Source organism: Brienomyrus brachyistius, chromosome 9 (genome assembly GCF_023856365.1).
Source record: "Brienomyrus brachyistius isolate T26 chromosome 9, BBRACH_0.4, whole genome shotgun sequence".
Lineage (NCBI taxonomy): Eukaryota > Metazoa > Chordata > Actinopteri > Osteoglossiformes > Mormyridae > Brienomyrus > Brienomyrus brachyistius.
In genome coordinates, this window is record NC_064541.1 from 7,938,664 (window position 1) to 7,964,433 (window position 25,770).

Genomic DNA, 25,770 nt, shown 5'->3' on the forward strand with positions numbered 1-25,770 from the left:
TCTGGAGCGAATATCTGTGGTCAGGTACGATGGGCTGGTGTTAGTCTGAGCAGAGTGGTGTTGGGCGAGGGATGCTCTCTCTCTCTTTCTCTCTCTCTCTCTCTCTCTCTCTCTCTCTCTTTTTCTTGAGGTGGTATTGCTTGACTTGCTGATGGAGAATGCAGGAGGATTGCGTAGTGGCAACACACCAGGATCCACTGATCATAAACATAACTGACTTTATTGCGTATTCTTATTTGTGTGCCTCTGTGTGAACATCATGCTCATACTGTTTGGGTCTAAGAGTATGTGTGTATGTTTGCGTGTGTGTCTATCTGTGTGTGCGTGTGTGTGTGCGCGTGCATGTGTGTGCGTGTGTGTGTGTGTTTTCCTGCTCGTTCTAGTCAATTGGTGTTACACGTGTGTCCTTGCACACATGTATTTGTGTGCTTATGTCTGTAGGCCAGAGAGAAGGTGTTGCCTGCGGGCCTGTTTGTGTGCTGAGCATTTGCTTTTCCTGTGGCTCTCCCTGAAGGGAGTTCTGGAGACAGGTCCCTCAGAGCCACCGTTGCCTCCCGTTAAAGGAAACCCAGTGTGACAAATTTGTGTCCTAATGTATAATCAGTTAATTTTAGATGCGAGCAGTGAAGTAAATGTCACGTGGAAAAAGACGTGGGAGATAGAGGGAGAGATAGTGGGAGAAAGTATTAGAATGGAAAAGTGCCGGCTTTCTTTTTTTGTTAGCTTACTTTGTTAGCCTCCACTTACTCTAGTCGGCTCTGTTTGCTGCTTTCTTAATGGCTTTGAGTCGTTCGCTCCCTCCCACCCCCGCCTTGGCTGTAATCCAGCAGCCGTACCGGCGCATCTCGCCTAGCCTGTTCCCCGGCATGCGGGGGTGAAGGCGGTGGGGAGAGGAGAGGGGAGGGGCCACTGGGGAAGCCTTTCACCCGAGCTCAGACTGGGAGGGAATTCCCTCATGAGTGGGATCACTTTCACATCTGGCCTTGGCTGGACGAGTGCCTGGGCTTCTGGTGTGCCGCTGAGTCCATGGTGGACACTGCTGCCCCCCTGCCAGTAGACCCACAGACAGTGCTTTCCCATTGCCACCTACAACCTTTCTCTGCCCCAGAACATTACTTGTGGTGTTCCCCCATTCAACTCTTATTGCCGATAGCACAGGCAAACTAGGTGTCTTGTCAGGACAGAGGCAAACCCAGACGTGGAGATAGTTCTTGGCCGGCAGTTTTGTCTGCTGTGGATTCCAGCTTTAGCACCGAGAGATTATCCTTCTCCAACAGAGCCAGGCTGCAGTCGGGCTCGCAACACAAATAAACAAATAGATAGTAAGAAAAAAATGGAAAATAAAGTCGATTCTCATAAGTGTTTCTGGTTTTAACATATGAGTCACATTTTCCATTTTCACAATACAAAAATGTTAATTTTTTGATTGGTTCAGTCTCTGTTCCTCCCTGCCCCCAAGTCGCCACCCCCCCCCCCCCACCCAAACCAACAGATGGGGGTGTTTCCCACCCTCATAGGTCTACCAAATGACAAATGCATAAACACTGACTTTACAACAGAACATTTATCAAGGACTTGATGCTCCTGTATAGGCATTAATTTACATAAATTTACTTTATTGCTGGATCTATGCGTTGTCACCTTACACAGTGTCTTTCGTGAGGATTCAGCAGTGTGGAGCAGCAGAGAGATGCAGGTCAAGGCAGGTTTGAAGGCTGACTAGTGTCATACTGTACCCTTCGTGTTGCTGAGTGCCATGTAGATGCACGGTCATGTGGAGTCGCCGGCATGTAATATGGGGATGAAAAGTGACAAGTAACATTTACCCAATGCAGCGAACTGTAGCACTGCAGAGCAAGGATTGCAGGGATGAGGCCTGGTGTACAGCTAGTTGGTGCTGTTGATATGTGAGCCTGGGGAGGCAGCTGGGCAGGTAAATGGGTTGTGCATTTGTACCATTGTTAAGGTGTGAAAGGGAGCCAATGAGACATCCCATAAGCTATGCGCACCAAGTCAGGTACAAGTGAAAAACATCTGCTTATGTCTGCATGTGCATTTAATTCCCAAAAATGCTGTAGAATTACTAGAGGGAAAGAGCTTGCAAATTGCTTATCTCAGGCTCCTTTGATGTACCTGTGTATTTTATTAATTTCCGGGGGGTGGGGAGGCGGGGGGGGGCAGAGAGAGCCTGAAAAACATGTTTACTCATGGAGGGCTGACGTCGCAGTCTAAGGTTTCCCTCTTGGAGAGGCTCCCAGTGCGGGGGCGTTCAGATTCCCCCATGGCCCTCCAGACGAAACGTGAGGAGTCGTGCGCCACTCCACTGCCGCGGCCCCCCCACCCCCCCAGAGTCGCCCGCCGGCTCTTGTCATCTGCTCAGGACCCAATGCAGCTCTGTGGGGCTGCGCCAGGGCTGGGCCTTCCTCTCCTCTTCCATCTTTAATCGCTTAGCCATCTGCTCCCCTCAAACTAACCCCCGCCTGCCTGCCCACATCTCCCCCTTACACGCTCTAGTCCCACTTTTACTCATTGATATGAAAACCACAGTCCTATAAAATTGTAACTTTACATTTATTGGTGGAATCCTTTTCTGGTAGTGTTACAGATGTGCTTTAGACATGGACGGTTAGTCCGTTTTAATGCCAGGGACCTGTGTTGCTGTGTGTAATTTCCAGACTCCCAGTCCTGTTTTAATGGCTTCGCAAAGCGTATCTATGTCCCTTTCCATCTTCCATCTGAAGATTCCAACCTTCCAAGGAGTCTAGTGGACCTAATTATTTAAGTACGATGGAAAAGTGAGAAGATGAAGCTGTACAGACGGCATTGCAATGCCAGGCAAAATACGCAGATAAAAATACAGAATCAACACATCAGGAATTAATGATCCTTGTTTAATATCAGTGGTGCTTGTGAAGCCACGATGTATCCGAATATCTCTGGGAATGTGCTGTGTAGTAGCATGAGGGCACAGCCACAGAGACATAACTGTACCCCCTCGTTTAGGCTTCAGACAGCACTAATGAATCCCTGGCACACAGAGACTGAGAAAATTATGTGCTGCGGTTTTGCTACAATTGCTTCAACAACGTCCTGTCTGAGAAGCGTGGTGTGGAGTCACTGGGATGCCAGATCGCGCATGCTATGCCCCGCCTCCAGCTGGCGTAGCTTCTTTTTTATTGGACGGCAGGAAGAGCTTTGCGATGCGACAAGTTGGAGATGAAAAAGGAGAGAACGTTTACAGATCCGAGTAAAGAGCTAGGTTTTAACGAGGATGGCAAAAGGGGTGCTGCGTCATTTTAAAAGGTAGCGACTTCTGAGACGGCACACGCGAGATGTCACTTTCCAGTCACGCAGCTCCGGTTTTTTACGGGACAGTACGTTTTTATCACGCCCTTTTTACGAGCCCGCCGACCTTGTCTTTCCACGAACGTGGCCTGTGCTGGGAATGTGATGTAAGGGTGCTTGCTTTTCGGACCCAAGCGGGTGTGACCTGACAGGAAGGAAGGTCACCACATGGTTTTTGTGCTGCAGATGATTGCCACGCCCCTCCCCCCCCTCCCAAGGAGGGTTTTTAGTCCCCTCACAATCTCAGTGGTCTAACACTTCTGTGTGTGCATCTGTGTGGGATGGTGGGTGGCGAGTTGTTAGAGAACCAGGTCTTTCGGGGTATAATTACCTGATGGGGCTGATCTCACCCTCCCCTGCAGTGCAGTCCCAGCCTTCTCCTGTTTACACACAATGCAAAGTGCAAGATAAAGAGCATTCTGGTAGTCAGATCTAATAGCGGTTTTCTTGAGCAGCTTTGGATATCAGAGAAACTTCCAGATGGCTTCCAGATGCGGATCCTGTATGTGCTTCTCTCTGTCTGTATGTGTAAAAAAAAAGAAATTATATATATATATATATATATATATATATATATATATATATATATATATATATATATTTTTTTTTATTATTATTTTTTTTTATTTTTTTTTTTATATATATTGTGTGTGTGTGTATGTGATCCAGGTATACATTACATTGTGGGGACCAAATCACCCCACAATGTGATAACATTCGGTTTTGTTGACGTTGTGGGGACCATTTTTTCGACCCACAAGGGGAAACTCAATTTTCTAAAAATCTGTGACTGTGGCAATCAAAAAACTAAAAATGTCATAAGTCTTGTATTTTGTTTGGTTATTTATGGTTAAGGTTAGGGTTGGGTAGGGATTAAGGTCGTCATGTTGGGATTATGCCCATAGAAATGAATGGATGGTCCCCACAAAGATATAAGTACAGGTCTAAGTTGTGTGTGTGTGTGTGTGCACGCGTGTGTGTGGATTATGTTTATATTACTTTGTTGGGACCAAATGTCCTCCACAATGTAAGAAAAACCTGTTATTTCCCCACAAGGATCTGTGACTGTTGTCAAAAATTGAAGGAAGGCAAAACTCTCGTATTTTTTTGGTTACTTATGGTTTAGGTTAGGGCTGGGTAGGGGTTAAGGTCATAATGTTGGGATTAGAGGTTAATTTAATTTCCCCATAGAAATTAATAGAGTGTATGTGTGTGTGTGTGTGTGTATGTGTTTATTATATAGCATTTCCTCAAGGCATTATTTATTTACACACTGTGGTATGGTGTGCCTTTTGTTCTGTAGTGATATTTTAAGTCACTATTGATATTTTCACAAATCTCTATTCTTTCTTACTTCTTTAGATGGTCACCATATTTGGGAGACAGAAGCCAAGGTTGAGAAGGAGTCCTTGAAGGCAGTAAGTTTGACACATGTAAACGTTTTTACACGTATTACGCGTATTGATCAGTTAACTGAGAGCAGAATGTGGTGCGGTGACGTGAAACCTTAACATTAACAATGTGTTAAAAACATGTTTTTGCAGCTGCTTTCATAAATTCTAAAGTCATTTTCACAGAAGGCCTTAAACTGTTCTTTTAGATAAGTGGGAAGAGTAGTTAGTGTGGAAGGAAGAGTTTGTTGAAGTTAGAAATTGATGGTCATGTGCTGCAAAGGACCTTTAAGGATTCTGCATTTTGTTTTGCTTTGGTAGAAATAGTATGGATAATTAACGACAAATTGGGATAGGAATAAGTTGGAGTAACAACTAGGCCTCTTGACCTGCGGCTTATCTACTGTCCTGATGATCTAAAAGAGAGCAGAACCCCTGGTGATACCGTGTGTTAAACGCCGAAAGTTACATCCTCCCTACTGTTGAAGCTCCTGCGCTCTGTATAATCTGGCATCTGGTCTCATGCAAATAATCCTTGTCTGTCCAGAATAATAGCAGACCCTAGTCATTCTTCTTTTACACTGGGGTACAGAACTCAGCTGCTCTGATTGGGATCTTCTTAAACTCTGATGTAACCCCTGATGACACATTACGCAGCAGATAGGTGGCCGAATTATATCAAGGTCTTGAGTTGGCTTCCAGCTAAACCCAGAATAGCAGCAGAGGAGTTCCGGCCTCTTTCTGTGGTCTTGCTTAATTGGAGGTCATCAGTTCAATCAGCCGAAAACAGAGACTGGGCAAAGACAGCATCAGTCGTCATCTCACCTGCTGCTGTAATGAGAACATGACTGGCGGTGTTGCTCAGTGAGTTAGTCATGCATGAAACATCTCTGTAGAAAATAAGTTAAACTTGGCACACGTTCCCAGGGCTGTTTTTGTTTTGTGCGTAATTAAAAAAAAACCCTCATTCCACATAGCAGAGGTGGAAAGTTCAGGTCCAGAAGGTACAAATCCAGACCAGGAGTTTGTTTCAGCCAACCATTGCAGTACTCTGTGACAGTGACTCTATACCCAACTGGTTTGTTGAAACAAAATCTTGGTCTGGATTTATACTTTCTGAACCCGGACTTTCTGCCATTGAGGAGACGGGTTCCTCCTTACAATGTGGGGAATGCCTGCTGTTACAGAGGCAGTGAAACATGAATGAGAGCAAATGTGTTTTACATCGTCTACAAAGATGCCTCACTGCACTGTTCCTGTAATCAGCACTAAAGGAATTTTTTTTCCTGCCTCCTTGAAGCCAGCTGTCTCCAATCCCACCTGCGGGGATCTCTGTCTTATGTGCCTATAATTACCTGAGCTTGGTTATATCTTGCAGACTCTATTGTCACTGTTGCTGGTTCCTGTGCAGGTGACCTATGTCATTGATTAACGACGCTTAAGAAGCGCATTTTGCTAACACTAACTGGCCACCAAAGTTGTGTAATATACCCCGCATCCCAGATCCTGGAAAAACAGGTGATAGAGTGCGGAGATGTGTCATTCAGTTGGGGTTTCAGAGCAGAAAGGTTCACTCCCCCTCACTTAGCTTATTGCCACACCAATAAATTCTTAGTTTTTCTAATGTCCTACTCTCAGTGAAAGCTGAAGGAATTCCCACCTGTATACATGACCCTGTGACAACCTGCAGGGCACTCTAAGGTGCTCGCTACTGCTCATCAGGTGACGATAAGTAACTTCCTTTGTATCTCCACCTCCATCATCTGCAGACAGCTGCCTGTGGTGGGGGTAGGGGATTGGGTAACCGTTACATCATGCAGGCTTCGGGAATCATGGGGGTGGGGTGGGGTGGGGGGCTTCTCGGTGGAGTCTGTTTCCATGGTCTATAGAAGCAGGCAAAAGTTCACGCTCGTCTGGAGAACAGAAGTCGGGGGTGGCTGGGATTCAGAGCAGGCTCTCCTGGACCTACCGCCAACCTACTCTCAATCCAATAACGATCTAAATCAATGGTCTTCTAAGAGGGTACATAACTATGTTAACATAATTAACATGCAGACAATGGTGCCCTAGGAAGAATGTATACAGAAAGAAGTCTGAATAGCACGGCTATAGCTTTAATTGGCTCTTCCATACCATTGACACATACACCTTTAACTGTTTGCCAGCCCGTTCTTAATCTGTGTGTGTGTGTGTGCGTGTGTGTGTGTGTGTGTGTGTTCTACAGACAACGCTGGTGGTGGAGATCCCACCTTACCACAACCAGAGGATATCCAGCCCCATCCAGGTCAACTTCTATGTTTGCAATGGCAAGAGGAAGAGGAGCCAGTACCAACGTTTCACATACCTGCCCCCCAATGGTAGGCCCCCTTTGGCTTCTTATAAAATGCCTTGTAGCTCACCAGAGGTCATATCACATTTTCACTTTATATATAATCTCCTTGTCCTATCACCTGTCCCTAGCATTTAGACCAGACCAATTTCCTGTATTTTCCAAATTTTTCATCTTCTCACCCGCCTACCAAATTTCAAACCTAGTGTCTTTCTAATACCTCAGTTTACTCAGTAGGGGATCCCACTAGTGGCAGCACAGTGGCCTTTGCATACAGGGCACCAAAATATTCTTCATGTCGACACTCTAAACACTCTGTGCTGCTTGCCTTTAGGCTGCAGCTAAGGCATGTTCCAGTCGCCCTGACACAATGAAATCCTCACGTTGGATTGCCTTGATTTTTTTCTTTCTTCTTTTTGGGTTTGGTCCCGCGCCGGATTTATCCAAATCGCAATGATCATGTCATCAGTTGCCTCACACACTTAGCCTGTGTGTTTGGCCACACATTTAGCCTGGATCTGACTTTGCCTGCCATTCCAGCGTTGACATGCAGCCGCGCAGGCATGCGCTGTGACTAGCTGCAACACTTCTAAAAATAGATGTTAAGAAAATGAAACACTTGCTTCTACATACAGGAACAGAGGAGTCCTTTATGTAAGAAAGAGCTATTTAAAAGTCACCAGAATCCAGCACATACTGTACGCTGCTCTTCGTTCTCTTTCGTCATTCGGTCATTCATTTGGTTATTTACCTACACTCAAAGTAACTAACCTTTTGCATTCTTGATTGGTGTAATTAGTATTACCTAATGTTGTAAATTCTGAGTACTTTGTCTGTAACAGTTGAGGGTGCATCACTGCACTGAGCTGTGACAGCTTTGTAGATGTGCTGCACAGCAGCACAGAAAGCACTGAGGACCCCTGTCCCATTCCTTCAGTAGCTATCCTTAGCATTGGCCGATTCATACAAAATGGCAGAAAATCATATTTTGTCAATTTTTTTCTTTATGATGGTGATTGTTTTAAATTGATGTAAATGTGATTTGTAGCCAAGGAACCATAAATCTGCTACTTATTTCATTCATCTGTAATTGTATTTCAAATTACGTCTGGCTATGGCAGAAACTGCTCCATGATTGGACAACGTTGTTAATTGCTGCCGCGTTGGAGGTGACTCCTAATCCCTCCCAGGGCCAAATAAATATGACGGTATCATAGCCCACGTGCGTCATCCTGCATTAGAATGTCCCGGAGGGTGGGGGTCAGGACAGGGTGTGCCGGTGCTCTCTCACTCAGCACCTGTATCCTCCCTCTCTTGAGTATTATTGGGGTAGGGGGGCCCCAAGCCCTGGCCCCCCAGAGGAAGCCCCCTCCCCCTCGTGGTCGATCCCCAACCATAGTCCCCTGATGATAGTCCTCTCTGGCCAGTCACAATGGTGGAACAAATTGCCTTTTAAACCCCCCCTGACTTAACCAAAAAACATGCACCTGTATCAACACTTTCAGTTCTAGGAGGTATTTTCACCCCCCGAAAGTCACACACTACTTTGTTCTCTGTGTTGTCTGCATATATGTTGCAGCATTTTATGACTCTGCTCAGATTTACCCAGTTATGGACAGTCAGTGCAGATGAGAGAGGCTGACTTGTCCGCCGTGTTCACTGTCATACCGCAACACGCCCCCCTCCAGCCTGTTTCTCGTTCACTTTCATACGCCTGCCGTCTTCAGCTGCCAGACGGCACAACAGCTGTGGTGGCGCTGATGGCCGCTTTTCCACTTCCTGTCACGCATGTAAAGAGCGATTAACATTATGGTTGCACTAAACGGCAGTGACCTCAGAAGGTCTTTCACAAATTGGGGGAACTTTCCTTTTGGGAAACACCGTGCCCCGCGCATCCACCACATGAAGTTTGCGCTCTTGGCCTCTGAGGCATCGATTGTCCCAGTTACCGGCGTGTCTATGTCGCTCTGCATCGGAGGTGGGCGTTGCTGGTAGCAGTGCTGGATGTAATCAAATCCAGAAGGTGAAAACAAGAGGAAACTGCCACCGACGTGGTGCCCATGTGACCTGTGACCCAGGACTGGGGCTCGGCCCAGGCCAGTATTTAGCACTTGTTTTGATAGCATTGTTTTGGAATAAAAACCATAGCACTATAAAAAGGTGTTTTCCTGTGGTTCGACTTGCGGCTCATCTTTGCAGGAAATGAGCGGGACCAGCCCAGTCCTATCAGCCCCCCCCCCCAAAAAAAAGCACACAAGTAGGCAAGCAGGTGACCTTGTACTCATTGAACTGGGTGTCTGACTCAGGGGGTTGCAGGTTCAAGTCCCAGGTGATGCTTTTTGCCCTAATAGCCCATGAAATCTTTGACCTAAATCCAGCACCAAACACTGGCTGATGTGTGGAAGTTACATGCAGTTTTAATGCTGTCTTTTCCCATAATTGGTAGCAGTAGGGATCCATTTCATCAGCCAATAGGCTATTTAGTTGCCGAGTAATTGGGTGAAATAAGGTCAGAAACAAATACATGGCAAACGGATGACAGAGACCATATGTTTTTTTTTTTTTTGGGGGGGGGGGGGTTATGTGGGATTTGATAGGTTTGTTAACAAACAAAAATGATGAATCCAGTGTTGCTGTAGTTACTGAGGATCTTTTCCCCCCACACCCACCTAAATATTTCCCACTGCATCTCCTGGCCACTTCAGAGGCAGTTTGCGGTGGGGACATTTTAAACGAGCATCTCTGTCGCATTTACACACTGACACATTCACCGGCTATAAAAAGAGCCAGCCACCGCTATAAATAACACTTTAAGGAAGCGGAAGGGCACGCAGGCACTCTTCACTCCAGACAGTAAACATTTTGTACTTTCCATCATAACCCAGTATTCAGTAGCACTGTTCACATGTACATATCCCAGTGTTAAACCTGAATATGAAATGCAACTTCAGTCTATTACAGTCACCTTACACACAGTCTTCTGTTTGCTGCGTTAGTGTTGCTGAAGTACCAACCCTAAGTAAAGCAGGTGATAGCAGTTTTGTCCTTGAACGCAGTGTTCGGTTTCTACACTCTTATCTCTGGCCGTGTGTTACTTGACATGTCAGCATCAGTGACCTGCAGCCTGCCATGCCTACATTTTGTCTCGTGTTAATTTCAGACGAGACTTCCTCGGTTTGCATAACTTACTTCAGCTGCAAGCCTCTTTTTCCAGGTTTCAAATAAATATTTTTTTTCTGGGTCTGCGGTCCGTCTCTAGGATTACCAGTAAAGGAGTCCTTTTAAGTCTTTTTTCCCTGTTTGATAAAGCATTTATTTGTAATGCTTTCCTGGAACCTTCACATTTTAGAGTAGTTGGTGTTTGGTTTTCATTGTAATTTCTTCATTCATACATTTGTTCACTGTAGGCTAAAATATTAGAGGTTTCATATGGGGCCCAGTTTATGGATCAGACATCAGGACAGGCTGGACTCCATACCTTGATTTCTTCATCTTGTCAGCACATTACTTTCCATGCCTGCATCCCACTGCAGAAGCACAACCATGACGTCGCATCTTTTTCCTCCCTGGAAATAGGACACTTTCACATCAGACCACATAAGACAACACCACCAAAATTGTTGGCATCAGGGACAGCCTGGCTAACTTGGTTCTCGGAATCGCTTTATTTTTATAGTCATTGAGAGATTCCCCGACAATATTGAGTTCTATTAATAAGCAGCTGAGCGCTTCTTTGAGCAGAGGGAGGTGTCTGGAGCCAGGAGAGAACGGGAATCGCGAGGAGAAATTTAAGGAGTCATGCCGAGAGATTCCCCCTTTCACCTTTTGTTTAACATAGGATTTACCGCAACTGTTTATGCATAAGTAGGCCATCAAAACATGTGGGGTGATGCTTCTTTGTTTGAGAATGTCTGTGGCGGTCATCACACCGGGGGCACTGGAGAGATCGAGGTGTCACGAGGAGACCTCACAGCACGAGTGGTGTCACGCTCCCTGCTGGCCTTGGCTTCCTTCAGATGCCGCTCTTGGCTGGGAGTGGTGGCGCCTGCAGGTCCTCAGCCGTGCCAGGGGCCAGACGGTGAGGGGGCAGGGCCGCATGCTGGCGTGGGACGTGGCCCTCAGGCTGCACCGAGCCTCAAAGGGCAGCTTTTACTGCTCCTTGCAACTATATGACAGTATTTCCAGCTATGGGAAATTGTCTTCATATAACCCAGACACTTCATGATGGAAAGCTTGTGTTATTAATTAAGAACAAATTTTCCTGCCTGCTGGTTCTTGGTAAGGTAGAAAAGAAAAGATGTGGTTTCTGCATATGAATGTAAAGTCACTGAAAAACACACAGGAAAGTTCACAGCATCATTTCTCAATTTGCCTACAGTATTGAGCGGACATGTGCTTTCTTCCTTGTCATGGAAATGTTTGTATTAAATGTCCCTGTCATTGCAAACTTTATAAAAACAACACTTGGTTTAGGCATGGCAACATGAGCCCAGAGTGGCGTAAGCACTGCACATGTACATTTGTTTAGCAGACACACTCATCACTAGAAATCCATTTGAATATATATATATATATATATATATATATATATATATATATATATATATATATATATATACACGAGAAATATATATATATATTTAATTTTTATTTTTTTATTTTTTTTTACCTGCACTAAGGGCTGCTGTTGATGCAATTTTTTGGAAGCTTGCCACTTAAAGGTACAACAGCAGCCGCTTGGGATTTGAACCAACAACCTTCTGTCAAAAATACACAAGTCCAACGTGTGTAACTGTCTGGTAACATTGCATCATGAGGCTGATTTCTGTAGCGCAAAACCTGTGGATGCCGTGCCATTTAGGTACTGCATGCTGGTGAGGATGGCCGGTCTGCACAAAACCTTCCCAAATTAAACTCGTCCCAGAGGACGGCCTGGGGAGTATATCCGAAACGGGACTGACTTACTGACTTTTTAAAATGGCAGACAGACAAAAGAATGATTTATAAACTGCATGTTGTCCATAACCAACAGAGTACACGGACAGCTGGGGATGGACAGCAGTTTCATAAAGACACTTTTTCTTAGCTTCAGAACATTTGAAGACCTTCTCCTGACGAGCAGTGTGCCCCTCAGATTGTGCCAAAGAACATGCTGCATTCTCCTAGCTTTGTTGACTCAGATGAATGGTCCTAGCCTGTAGTGGGCAAGGGTGTCTGCACAGCAGCCCCATCCCCTGGGTAGCCTCCCTCCGGGCGTCGGCTTTCACCTCCCCAACGCCTGGCATTTCTCCCCACGGGGCACCCTTACCTCATACCCGTGCCACTTAGCAGGAGGGACTGACGTCAATGGTTCTGTCCCTGGTGGGGTCCCCTCCCTGGTGGGGTCCCCCAGCTGTGCCAGAGTGTAGCCAGTGTCTGGGAGTCTACAGAGTAAGAGCAGTTTCTTATTGTCCACCTGCTAAATAGTAGCATGTCCTTTGAGTGTTTTGCCAGATACAAACCCTGACACTTGCTTACAGGAGACTTCTTGCCTTGATTTAAGGCAATGGCCTTAAATTCATCAGTAAATGAAATGCACTGTTCCATTGAAACTCTTTAAACAGAGAGTATAAGTTGTATCCTCTGACGATCTGATACACTTTTTACACTGGGCATACATGTATCGGTTAGTTTATTAAGTGTGTGTACTTATTAGCACATTAGCAAAGCTCTTGCAAAGAGCAAATCCTGCATCCGCAGCTGAATACATACAGCAGAGAGACAAGGTCGGAAGGTTCAGGTACTTTGGCTGAGCTTTGAAATGGTCTAAAAAGATCTAAGTTCTTTTGGATGCGGCGTGGTTGTCGCTGCCAGGCGTAATGGTTTCAGCACCTCAGAAACAACCATCTTCCCAAGATTTTCACACAACGGTGTCTAGAGTTTACAGCGAGTGTTGCAATAAACAAAAAACATGCAGTCAGCAGCAAGTTCTGCAGGCGAAAACACCTTGTTAATGAGAGAGGTCATTAACAAGGTGGCCAGACTTGTTACAGCAGACAGGAAGGCCACAAGTGCAGTAATAACAGCCTAGTATAACAGTGGTGTCCAGAAAGCCTCTTAGAACACAAAACTCATCTTTCCTCAAAGCAATTCTCGAGGTAAAACTGTGTCCTACTAGTAGGTGTACCTAATGTTGTGGCCACTCAGTCTATACGTATACAGTATATGCATCATATATATTACTTAATTTCCTGCCATCGATGTACATTCTTTTTTACACTCTTCTACTTCTAGCTTGGAACAGAAAAAAGAAAATTTCATAAGCTGCACTCTTCAAAGAGGTTCAGTTAGCTTTTCTGAGACAAAGCCCACATTTTCCAAAAACGGTCTCAGCATGGGGTATTTCCCTCCAATTTGTTGAATCGGTAGAGAGAGATGTGACAGTTGCAGGAACCAGAGTGACATTAGCTTGTTGCAGGAGAAATGAAACTTTTGGACCGAATCGTTACCATCATGTTCAGCTGTCTAGGTGCTTTCAGAAAGGAAGATGAAGCGTTATTGCCTGCAACAGGAGCGGAAATCTCCACAAGCTCGCGGCAGCTCTGCGCTCCAAGAGAGCTTCTGCCGGTCACCCTTGGATAAAACCACAAAAAACAAAACGTGCCCACTAGTCAAGGGCGGGGGTCGCTGGCTCTGCTCGCACAGTTGCACAGACATTGTGATCTTGCTGCTGGCCCCCTCCCCATGAAAGCCCTGCATAAGACAAACATTCACTTTCACCCCCCACCCACCCCCGCCACAGACACACCCAACCCTCAATCTGCTGACATACAGGCTTTCTCATTCTGCACCCAAAATAAATTGCAACACAGAGTGAGTGTTGCCTCAGCTTTCATCATGCCGCCCCCGTACACGTACCATTGATGAAATGCCACCCTTGTTTTCTGTGTTTGTGTGTGCATGGGGGGGGGGGGGGGGGCTCTCTTTCACCTGGGCTCCTTTAATGAGACACCGAAGCTTCCCCACAGTGCAGGCCTTGTACACGACAAATCAGCTTGGCGGAGCACTGATGTGGAGAGGAAATGTACGGAAAGTCACCACCTCGCTTGCACCCCAGGCATGTGCTTGTACTGCAGACCTCAGTAGCAGGAACTTCAAGAAGCTCCGCTGAGTCGTGCCTTCTGATATTAACGGCTGTCCAATCTGAAACGTGTCATGGAACCGGCATTGCCTGAGATTGAAAGCCTTCTGTCAGAGATGCTTGTTTGTCAGTTTGTTCTGCAGTTTGTTCCTCAAGGGCAGTGTGGTGATACCCCAGTAGTATGAAGTCTGGCCTGCTGTGTGTGGCATTGCTGTCCTCACCCAGGTCTCTGTCACACACGACGGAGGTGTTCTTTCAGTATCGCTTACACATTAGCCAAAGTCTTCATGCCATTTCATTGGGGCTTTTCTCCCTCTGAAAGTGTGGATAAAATGCTACTGGGGAGGTTTATGGCAAGATTAATAAGCCATAATAGACAAGCCTTTTTCCTTTGAATGACTCATACATAATCAAAGCGTTTTTATTTTTCTTTGAACGATATGTAAACTGTGCAGCTTCTGTTTCTAAGACATCCACAGCAGCAGGGCTGTGCATATATATATATATATATATATATATATATATATAGTGTGTGTGTGTGTGTGTGTGTATTATGCATTCTTTCAACAGATATGGGAGTCTGATGAGAATGCAGGGAAAACTTTTTCAGTATTAGAAACAGCTGTGGCTCTGCTATGATGACTCATCATTTTTTTGCTCTTTTTTCGGGTTTTGGGCTGGGTGAGAGCATACTCCGCTAACACAGAGCTTCATTCAGGAGCATGTTTGTTTGGATGAGGGTTTCTTAGCCACAGACCTACTGCTTTAGTCACATGAAGTGCAAACGTGGTGCTTCGTTCCCAATCAGGAATCCATGCAAAAAGATAAACAAACCGCTGTACCTCCGCAACCATACAAATGCAAACAAGTATACATGCATTCCTTCGGGGAATATCACTGCATAAATGCACTCTAATATTTGCTCTCCTTTTTTTTCAGTTCCGATGATCAAAACAGAGCCCAATGATGACTACGAGCCTCAGGGGGTGCCAGCTCTCGGTTTGCCCCCCAAGCCTTACTATGGGCCGCAAGGCCTAAGCCCAATGATGCATGCCGATCCCAGCCCCTGCCTGGCGGGAGGTTACCCCGCCTGCCAGCAAAGACACGGTGGGGCAGTCCCACCCTCCTCCCCCAGCTCCAGCCCCACGCTGCACGACCTGACCCCCACCGCCTACCCCAGGTGCCTTCCGGCTGGAAGGTCACCTGACCATGCAGTTCCAGCCCTGCTACCAGTGGCCCAGGCAGGCAGCCCGCACGGCTACAACCTGCCCCCGCTCTTTTCTGCCGGCAGCCCCGTTTCCTCCTCTCCATCTCCAGCATCTCACCCCTCCACTCCGGGCCTGGCTCCTGAGGGCCCATTCGCCCCACCCGCCACCACCCTGGCCAGGAAGACACCTCCTGCTCTGCTGACCGACAGCGCCACCCCTCCCGCCCTGCCGGTCACCATCAAGCAGGAGCCCCAGGAGCTGGACCAGATGTACCTGGACGATGGTGAGTCTGCTCTCTGGGCATTTCCGAATGAGAGAATGTGCCAGTCCACACTGCTGTGATAGATGGGCGTTCCGATACCAAAATCCTTGCAAAACGCTTTGCGTGAAATACTGCTTAAAAGAGAAATGTGGAATAATCTCTGTTAAAGATCTACATATTTTTTAATAAAACACAATTTGCAAACAGTCAGCATAATTATTACTAAAGTTGTTCTGTTGCTCACTTGCTGTCATCCATTCATTGAGTGCCAGAGGGAGCCAAACATCTCAAACGTCTCGGTCTTTGAGCACCTCTGGACAGAGACACGTCTCACTTTTCAGCCAGCCTGTGGCTGCTGCTGTAGGCTGCCATGTCAGTGGGGGGGGTGGGGGGGCGTCAGCGAAAGAGTGGCACACGCACACTGGACCTGTTGCCTTGTAACTGTAGATACAAGAACTAATGAAGGAAGCGAAACAATGGGATGGAGTTTCCTGCCCCAGAGGAGGGCGGGGGGTTAATTTTCAAAAGTGGGGGGGTTGATGAGCTATGGTAAAGGAGCTACTACAGAGGTATGGGGGGGCTTGGAGGCTTGTTGTAGTGTGGCTGGATTCCTCCCCCAAAGCCCCTGTGTGCTGCCCCAGAGGCCATCCTGACCCCCCCCCCCCCACTGATACCCTGGGTATGCATGTTTGTGAGGTTGGCACTCCATACACCTGGGACTGCCCTGGCAGGCCTCAGCCTTGTGTAAATCATCAAAATGGTACTTGAGGGAACATGAAAAACCAACAATGCTCTCTTCTGGTGCCCAAAGGATGTGTGGTTCTGCGCCAGAGTGTCAAAGTTAAATGCCCCCGACCGGAGCACCAAGTGTGTCCCCACTCAACAGTGGGACGTCAGCCATCCTGCAAGCCCTTTGTTCATTCTGAATGTAAACATCTCGGGCTTGAAGGGTAACAACCAGCGACACAATGCGTGCAGAGCTTAAAAATTACCGGGGGGGTGGGGTGATTACTCAGAGGAGCTGTCATTAAAGTGCAACTGTCAGCGAAAGCCCGTTTCTTGGGGAGACATTCCCTCCTCAGCCTAAAAGTAAACAGAGCCCAACCGTCTGTCGTCAGTCAGACGTGGTGAACCTGTGACATGCAGGGCTTCTCGCACTGGCCGCACGTGGCAGGAGCTCATCCCCTCACACTTGTTAGGTTTGGCCGTGAAACCTCTATGTGCCTTGGGAAGAGTTGTGGGAAGGGACCCGTCTTCCCGCTCGGGCAATCGTGTAGACCTGCACAGGGACACCATAAAGGCCACGGCGAAGCAGCGTTGGGCCGTCGGAGGATATCTACAGGACTCAGGCATAATGAATATGGCACACAGCATAAGAGGGTTGTTAAGAGATCGTTTTACTTGACAATTGATACGCAAGTTGATACAATATGAAAATATTCCAAATTTGCGTAATGCTCGTTTATAAGCGATTCGGTCCCAAGCCGAGTAACCTGGTTACCTCGCAGTGATACCCATTCTGCTGTCACTTTAGGAGGCCTGATCTCTCCGGCCCAGCAGACAAATGAACTCAGCGCATAATAAAGCCTACATTAGGTATTCTGCTGGAATGCGTATTGATTGGTGACGGACACTAAATGACCTCAACGCCAGTACTCTCCCCGCATCTGATTTCTGAATAAGCACCTGCGGTCGGCTCGCAGGGGCCCGCTAAATGCGCCGCGGTAACTGCATCCTTTGAAGGCATTTGGGGGATGAGGCAGAGTGACCCTCTATCCCATCCCACCACCCATCCTCAAGAAATAAGGAGAGGTGTGGGCTGCCAGGTCCTCCTTTCAGACTGACCAAAGTATCGCCTCTGTCTTCCCACCTGGAAAACCTCCAGATGTATTTTCCTGAATAAAGTGCAAGGGCACAGCAGGAAGCTCTAAGAGTCAGTGCACATTCACCGTGAATCTTGTAACCGTGTGTCTTTGTGTGGTGGGGGGATGGTGCTTTGGCGTGTGCTGGGTAGACAGGCATTACAAGGCAGGGTTGATGTGTGACAGGGTAGGAGCAGAGGTGCTGGGTGATGTTCTGCACACCTGTCATTCAGCATGAGAGCAAGGATCGTTCCTGCAGTCACATGGTGAAGGTGGGGCCTCGCCGCAACAAAGTGCCCCTCTGTTTTGGAACCTCCCCCCCCCCCAGTGAATTCAGCACAATTCCTCATCTATATTGGCACATAATGAAATAATCATGAGATAAAATACTCATTCGGTAAAACAAAATCAATTCATCCGTTGAGAAAAATCCCAGAAGTGCCGCATTCCTGCTTTGATGTGGAAGGGGGCCAGACGTGGGAATGGCATCGTTATGTCCCTTTTTCACGTCAAGTTCCCCTCCCCACCACCACCACCACCATTCGAAAACTCAGGCAGAAACCCCTTGCGAGTAGAGCCACGAACAGTAATGAAGGACCCCTTTGTGTGCCGGGGTGCCGCGGCAGCGCTGAGCTGTGGGTGAAATCCCTCCCCTGCCGGCCCCGTCTCCCCTCATTAGGCCCCCGGGCGCGAGGAGTGACATCATCAAGCGCCGTCGTGCAACAAGGGACGCAGATCTGTAGCAGCTGTACTCGAGCACAGTAAGCCCTATTCACTGGGAGCCCCTCTCACATGTGTGCGCTTTGTGTTCCTGACGGCCCGACACACAGACAACACCTTCCTGTGTCCTTTTTTTATTCTGAAAAGAAAATCCACATCTGGTTATTTTCCTCCCCAAATTAAAGTCTGTTACGTAACCGGAGTGAAGCTGAGAGCTGGGTTCACCCTGTAAAGAGCACAGCACATTTTTCTAAGCTTTTTTTTTTTTATTATTAAAAAAGCAGACAGAAAGTCCCAATTTAACACAGGCTTTGTCTGTCTTTTCCACCCTGCCTCACTCCCTTTCTGTCTCCATTATCACGACAACCGCTTCTGCTAAAGCTTTCGGAGGTTCCCGTCCCGAGTCCCCATCATCGCTCGTGTGTGGTTTTTTCCTCATGGAAACTCTTATGCTCCTTGGCCTTCATCCGACGGCCCGGGTCTCCGCGCAAACCCAGTAATGATGAAGCGCCGATGCCTAGATGCCGAGTCGGCGGCTTTGGAGGCCCTCGAGCCCGCAGCCGGGGGGTGGGCACGGCGCAGTGGGGGGGTTTAATGCCCCGCGGTCAGAGCGCGTGCTTTTACTACACTCAGCACGCGACCTCGGGGTGCGTCCCTGAGCGGACGGGCCTGCAGAAAACCTGCCCGCCCGCCCTCCCGGAGGTGAGGCGCGCCATTGGTTAAGTGCAGCGTCACAACCGCAGTCTGCCTGGGCTGCCGGCTGACCGACAGGTTTGAATAAGAAAAGTACAATTAAAAATCAATGGGGTTTTTATAATTTATGATTTTTAGAGACGGTATAGATTTTAGCCATCAGCCTTGCATTTTAGCGTCTGGCATTGTGTTTTCCTGGAACTCAGTGAGAAAAAAAAAATAATAAAGGCTTTTAGGAATTTTGGAATTATTGGAAAAAATAATATGGATGCAATGGATCATTTTGGGGGTTCGGACCACTGTTGTACGGCTTGAGGGCGGCTGTGAGGAGATGTATGAATGTGACCACCAGATGGAGTAGATTTGGTGGTGGTTCTGGTTCTTATGGTCTTTGGAAATAAAAACACGCTGTGATCAAGTGACTTCTTACGATTTATCACCGTCTGAGTCATTCATCATATTGTTGTTATGTTAAACGATAATAAAAAATGATTGTTATTGTTGTTCAGAGCAAGAGGCAACGTCGAGATGCAATTAGCAAAATTTGGAGCCAAATAAAAAGTATGAAATAAGCAATTAGAGTGCTAGATGTTGGCCGCCCATAGCACGTCGACGTGTCTGAACTTGCAGCACCTCACACATTTGTAGGCACCACCAGCAGAGCGTAATTAGGAGGCTCCCGGGGCAGGCTGACAGCCGTGTGCCTAAATAGCCCATGTGATGCTTTCGGTGCGGCCTGCTCTGATATTTAAACCTCACCTCCGGGGTAGAGTGCTCAAGCTGTGGCCTAGACCGATTCAGTTAAGCATATTCTCTGCTGCTCCTGCTGTTTTTTTTTTTTGTGTAGAAGGGCTTTCCTTCTCTTTCAGCCCATGACATATTGAGAAACGACTGAACAGAGCTATTAGCTTTCATAGCTAACTGTGTTATGCTCTCCCCTCAGTGAAAAGCAGACCTGCAGTGGGGCCACGGCTGTATGCTGTTACGCAAGGTATCAGACACTCCGGGGCCATTATCCGGTTAGCGTTTTGGCCCTTGACGCTTGACGATGGCGTGTCCACAAAACGGAGTCATCCAACTTCAGCCGTTACATCATCGCACCTTTTGTCACGGCAAAGGAATCTATCGGCTGAGTAACTGCTAACCCTATCTAAATATATTGGGGTTTTTTTTCTAGCGTGAAGCCCAGTTGCAATTAGATTAGAAGCCAGATTTCTCCTCTTTTAGGAGTCTTTACGTATTCACGAAGGAATGCAATGAAATCAGGTCATCATCGCTGCCGCGAAGAGCTTGTCATCATGAGAGCATTTGTTCCTAATGAAGCCATGCCGCACACCACTGGGCAGGCGGAACTCGTGGCGTTAAATGCTGAGCGATGGTGGGGAACCTGCCAGGCTTTGAAGGCTAGTGGCCACATCTGTATGACTACCAGTAAGCAGGCAAGTCTCAATGTACCCTTACTTATTCAGTGAAGGGCTACTACGTCCTGTCACTCCAAGACCTGGCACACCAAGCTCCGCCCACCCACTATCCAGGGAAATTCTTTCCATTTTCCTGGGATGACAAACCAAAGTCTTCTCAATCTCTTGCTTGTCTTTCACCTAAACTGCATACATATGGACGGCCCTGACTGAGGTGGTCCTCTCCTCGGTCATAATCATTTTTAATGCTTTTTTCCAGTGCTACCACTGTTCAAGGCAGATCGTGATATGGCCTGGGGTGGACGCCTAATGCTTTTTGCAATACTGTGGCCCATCGTCTCTGAAGTCCTAGCCGCAATCTTTATCCAGTCAGTTGTTTAAAACTCAAATGTTCTGGGCCACAGAAGGCAGACAATTAAAACACCACCTAGTTCGCTGGAGGTCAGCCCCCGAGAACCACGGTCCTCTTATGGAGTGCTGCGTATCCCAACCCGACGCATCAGTTCAGCTCGATGTGGGTCTTCACCACCATCCACAGGAGGAGCATAAAGATGACGGATGGGCCCTGTGCTTTCCTGGGGAATAACCGCAAGGTCTCAAAGGTGCACAGCTGGTTTTACTTGCAGTTGTCTCGTCCTCTGTGGTGGCTGCTGACACCCCTTAAGCAGCACCGCTGTCTTGGGTGTCTGCTAACACCCGTTACTCATACAGGGCTGAAAGAAAGTCACAGCTGAATTTTTAATGGCGACTGGGTCCAAGCGCCAGGTGTCTGAATGCATAAATAAATAGGCTGAAAGATATAGGGGATTCAGAGAATGTGAATGGAGATTATCTTTTTTTTTTCTTTAGAAAACACTTGACAAAATATATCTGGCATAATAAATTATAGTGCTAATGCAGGATCGCTTCGATCAGTTTCAGGGCACTTTTAACAGTGTTTTGCAGCTGTGAAATTGGCCTGATGTAGGAGTCAGTTTGAAAGGAGATTTTGCATAGACTTTAAGTTGGACCAAACTCCATCCTGACAAAGGATCTGCTCATGTTTGTATTAATCTGTCCAAGCCATTGAGTTGCAAGTGACTCTGCTCAGACTCGGAAGGTACTTTTCACTGCATCATTACAGTGCACGGTGCTTTTAAAATTTTACCTTCAATGTGAATAAGTGACCATCTGCCTAACATTGAGTAGACATTTATGGACTGTGAGTGCTTTGCTTTTGCTCTTCTGTCCATTGTTAAGTGCATCAACAAACCAGATTTTATTTTTATTGTCGGTTAAGTGGTAAAGTTCATACTCCCTAAATCACTGGAGGCCAGTCTTTGTTTTTCATCAAGCATAGGGTAGAAGCCTGTTTTTGCTTTTTCCATTATGAATCGCGTTAGCACGTTGTAGCAGATGCCGTAGTGATGTATATCAACAGCGAAGGCTGCTCACTATTTCTGTTTTGGCAGCAGTCCTTGAAAGACTCCCCCCACCTCACAGTAGCTGCTGTCACCAGCCTGTAGGCCACAGCACGCCTCCCCATCACTGTTGAGCCCAAGTCATGCAAGTCATGCCCTGAATTGCTGTGTACATTGGCAGACGGGTAAAAGTGAACATTTCGGTGGATGGCCTTTCTAACTACATTATTATCTTCAATTCTTCACTCTTTGTTTTGTTCTTTCTTTCTTTCTCCCATCAGCCTTTGGCAGACTCCTACTTTGCAGGAGCTGTTTCCTTTTGGCCAACAGCAGTCAGATCCGCTGAAGGATAAATAACATGCCAGGCTGGTGTTGGACAGCATGCCCACTAATCTACACAGCAGTCCCCTGTAGCTGATTGGTGGACAGCAGTTCTACTCACTACATAGTGATCTCCTATTCTGGTAGCTGATTGGTGGACAGCAGTTTTACTCACTACAGAGTAAATCATACTGAACATGTGTGTTACCATCATCCTGTGCTTCCATCAGTTGTTTTTATTAAAGTTTACATTTAATGTAGTTCATTGTCACAAGCAAGTTGTTGCACAATGGTTTATGTTTCCAATCTAAGAGCTGCCCCAAGCATGACACAGGGATGGGAAAAATGAACAGGGATTTTATTTTGGGATAGCAAGGAAGAAAACCAGCCGGGTACACAAAAAAAAGAGAGGGCCATTGGATCTCCAAAGAGCTGCAGGCGTGGGTTGGGCTTGGCATTAGCTTCTGGGTACATTTACTTGGGGGGATCAAACATTCCTGAATATATGCTGTGGGACAGCAAGGGTCAGGTGGGACAGCTGTGATCTGCATGGAGAAACAGAGGAGTGCTGACATTTCTGCTGCACTGGTTTTGTTTCCAGTTCATTTCCAAAGCTGGTGTATACCATTCTCTGTCAAATGCACTTGGGTGCCATACTGGAGTCTTTCCCTGACCGTAAACTGAGGCGGAGTGCAGCAGCCACTCACCGCGTTGGCGACGTCATGCTGCATGCTGTTTCTTATGCCTTGAAGCTGCTGATGATGAGGTGGGTCGGCTCTTTCAGACTGCGGGCCGGACTGATTTATAGATGACATCGTCCATTGATGTGTGCACTCAGAGGCCCGATCGGGGGGCCCAGATCCAGTGAATGGATATTTCAGAGCCACCAGATGCGGGGAGGTTAACCGCCCTCCAGAGTCATTCAGTCTGAGCCAGATGCAGCACGTGGTCAGAGCTGAGAAGAGGTGCCACCGGTCGTATGGTGGGCGTGGTCACTTCAGGCGTGGATTCCACCAGACCTTTGTGACTTAATGGAATTGGCCAGGAACCCAGTACTACAACTCTTGAAGGTTACACTAGGGCAAATTCCAGCTGGATCAGCAGATCTTATCTGCATAAGGTCAGATTGAGTTTATGAGGTGTTGGACACAATCATACGTGAAGTTCTGCAGAGTAATAGATACCAACAAAGAAGAATTTGCTTCTAATTCTAGCAGGTCATAATTAACCTATATCCTATATTACCATATTCAATAGTCACAGTAAGAGTTAGCCAGCCTGAAATGGACTGTTGTGTGGACATATGATGATATTGTAATATAAACACAGTTATGAGGTTTTATGTAACAAGATATAAGGTTATTCTTCCATCTTGCCTTGTCATCCTGGATCTGTGAACTTCAGACACATTCTCACTATTCAGAAACACGATGAAGCCGTGGTCCTGGACAGTAAATTCACAAACGCCACTCTGCTGGGTCCTCTGGAGATGTGCAGCAAATCCGCAAGCCTTTTGTATGATTATTTATTCGTTTAAAGGTGCTAGAGAGGCACTTGGAGGTGTATCACATATGATAGATGCCGCTGATAAAACTGCCATGAGGTAAGCGCTGGACGTAGAGCGGCTTTTTGAAATTCCGTTTTACGACTGACTACCTGCAGGTGATTTAAAGTGCTTGAGCACAAATGATGATGTCATAAATCCTGGGAGGAGCAGATGAGCAGCCAAATTTTAACTCGGAGGATTCCTTGCAAAAAAAATAGAAAACCCAAACCCTAGTCTCCTTCAAAGAAGTGATTGTTTCAATATGTCTCTACATGTGTTTTCATATTACGAGCTGCTGCTCAATTCAGTCACAGTCTCCCGAACGTTTGGCTCTAAAATATTATCAGTCCACCAGGCTAAATGAATGTAATCATCGCTGCCCTTTGAATGACACATCTGCCAGTCTAGTCACAAGATATTTTTGTGCTAGAGACTGCAGAGAATTAAGAAAGAATTAATAAAAAGGAAAGTGACAGGTTAAATAAGTGATGTACCCTTCAGAGTCATTGCAGAGTTCTCATTTGAAGGCAGACAATGCCTCAGGATTGAGGAAGGCAGTCAAGTGTAATGTGTTGATATACACATTAATACATGAATACACTGGTAGAGGAGGAAAGAGAGGTAGAGATTAAGCACACGTTCGTTGCAGTTTGACTGATCTGTAGGGCTGCCGCGACTAGTCGACATAGTGGATGGTGTCGACCTGGGACATTTATCATTCAAATCGACACATCCTTTTTATGATTATTTTAATAAAAGTACCCTTATGATTTCTAAAACGCTTCAGTTCATCGTAACAAATGTTTTGCTTTAATATCACTATGTCATTATGGGAGTAGTTCACACTAACACAAAACAAAAAGGTGGTTTTACACAGTACAACGTGCGATGGCGTATCACAGCGGGACTAGCGCTATGCATGAGCACCTGAGGAGAAAACGCACAGGCGCCATTGTAGACCGGCAAACCACCGCGCTGTCTGTTCATGTTTATTAAATTACCATTAGTACAGAGAGCTTTTAATAGCTTTTGTCCTTGTAGCTGCTAAAAACACTCTTTATTAAAGCCATAAAGTTGTCTGCCTGCTACCTTAGAATCTCCATTGAATACATGTTTGTCAAAATGTTTAGGCTAAAATCTAGGCTTATTCTATTTGGGTTGATGGTACCAGAGTGTATGTTTGTGCGCATTGGACCTGTTGGCACTGAAACTGCATCGAAAACGGACACTAAATAAAAAGAGATAGTTTGTGAACTGAAATAAAAATGAAAACCATATTTACAAAAAATGTGTTGGACTTTAATCTGCAAAAGTACCTTCACGCCAGAAACATCATTTTACTTTGTTTAACCACAGTATCTTAAATGTTGTATCTTAAATGTTTGTCCCTTCCTTCAGCATCACTTCAGTGCTTATCGCTTGTGTTGCATGTGGCATGCTCCTGTAAATGCATTTATTAAGCATGAGGATACACCAAATTTATACAGATTACTAACTTACTACCAATGCACATCTCATTAATATTTCTAGGCATACTACTAATCTGCTTATTTAATTGTGGGTGAAAATAATGTTCATATAAAGCGCAAACGCCCTGTAACGGCATACAGCTTGTTGGTGTCAAAATAAAATAAAATTAAACAAATTATTCAGTCAAGTTGTTTATCTGGAGGAAAATTAATTATTTTGATTCATGGACAAATCGATACAATAGTCGATAGAATAGAAAAATAGTAGTTAATGGCAGCCCCACAGATAAGCCTGCACGACCTTTTCTGACCTATCGTTGGCGTGGATGTTTCTGTCGCGGGAGTCAGGTGCTCCGTGCCTCGTGATCATCCTGTAAATCGGACAGCCGAGCACCATCATGATTGGGGCCCTGGGGAGGCGGGCACGCCACGTAAACACCTGGAGGCTTCTCCCCAGGGTGTGGTGCATCTCACCAGTTCTTTCCCCCAGGGCCCAGGAGGAAGTGAGGGTGTAGGGCAGGGGATGCTTTGCCACAGTAAGCTTAAACAGGGAGAGTCTAAAGTGGAAAGGATTCAGTTTCATTTGTTTGTTTTGTAGAGGGAGTTAGCAGCATCTTCCTTTCATTGCAGCCTGCTTTCGGATCCATGGCCCAGTAAAGCCCAGGATGCCGCCATAAAGCACC

The 25,770-nt window shown here is 46.4% G+C and overlaps 1 protein-coding gene across 2 annotated transcripts in view; it reads left to right on the plus strand.

The window, feature by feature from the left end:
* The window catches only part of LOC125749513 (nuclear factor of activated T-cells, cytoplasmic 1-like), a 60,657-nt gene that overhangs the window by 26,464 nt on the left and 8,423 nt on the right, over positions 1–25,770 (plus strand). For both annotated transcript variants that reach the window (XM_049026840.1, XM_049026841.1), the window contains exons 7-9: positions 4,708–4,763; positions 6,961–7,093; positions 15,125–15,676. In XM_049026840.1, coding sequence (XP_048882797.1) covers positions 4,708–4,763; positions 6,961–7,093; positions 15,125–15,676 — 741 coding nt within the window. The remainder of the gene's footprint in view (positions 1–4,707; positions 4,764–6,960; positions 7,094–15,124; positions 15,677–25,770) is intronic.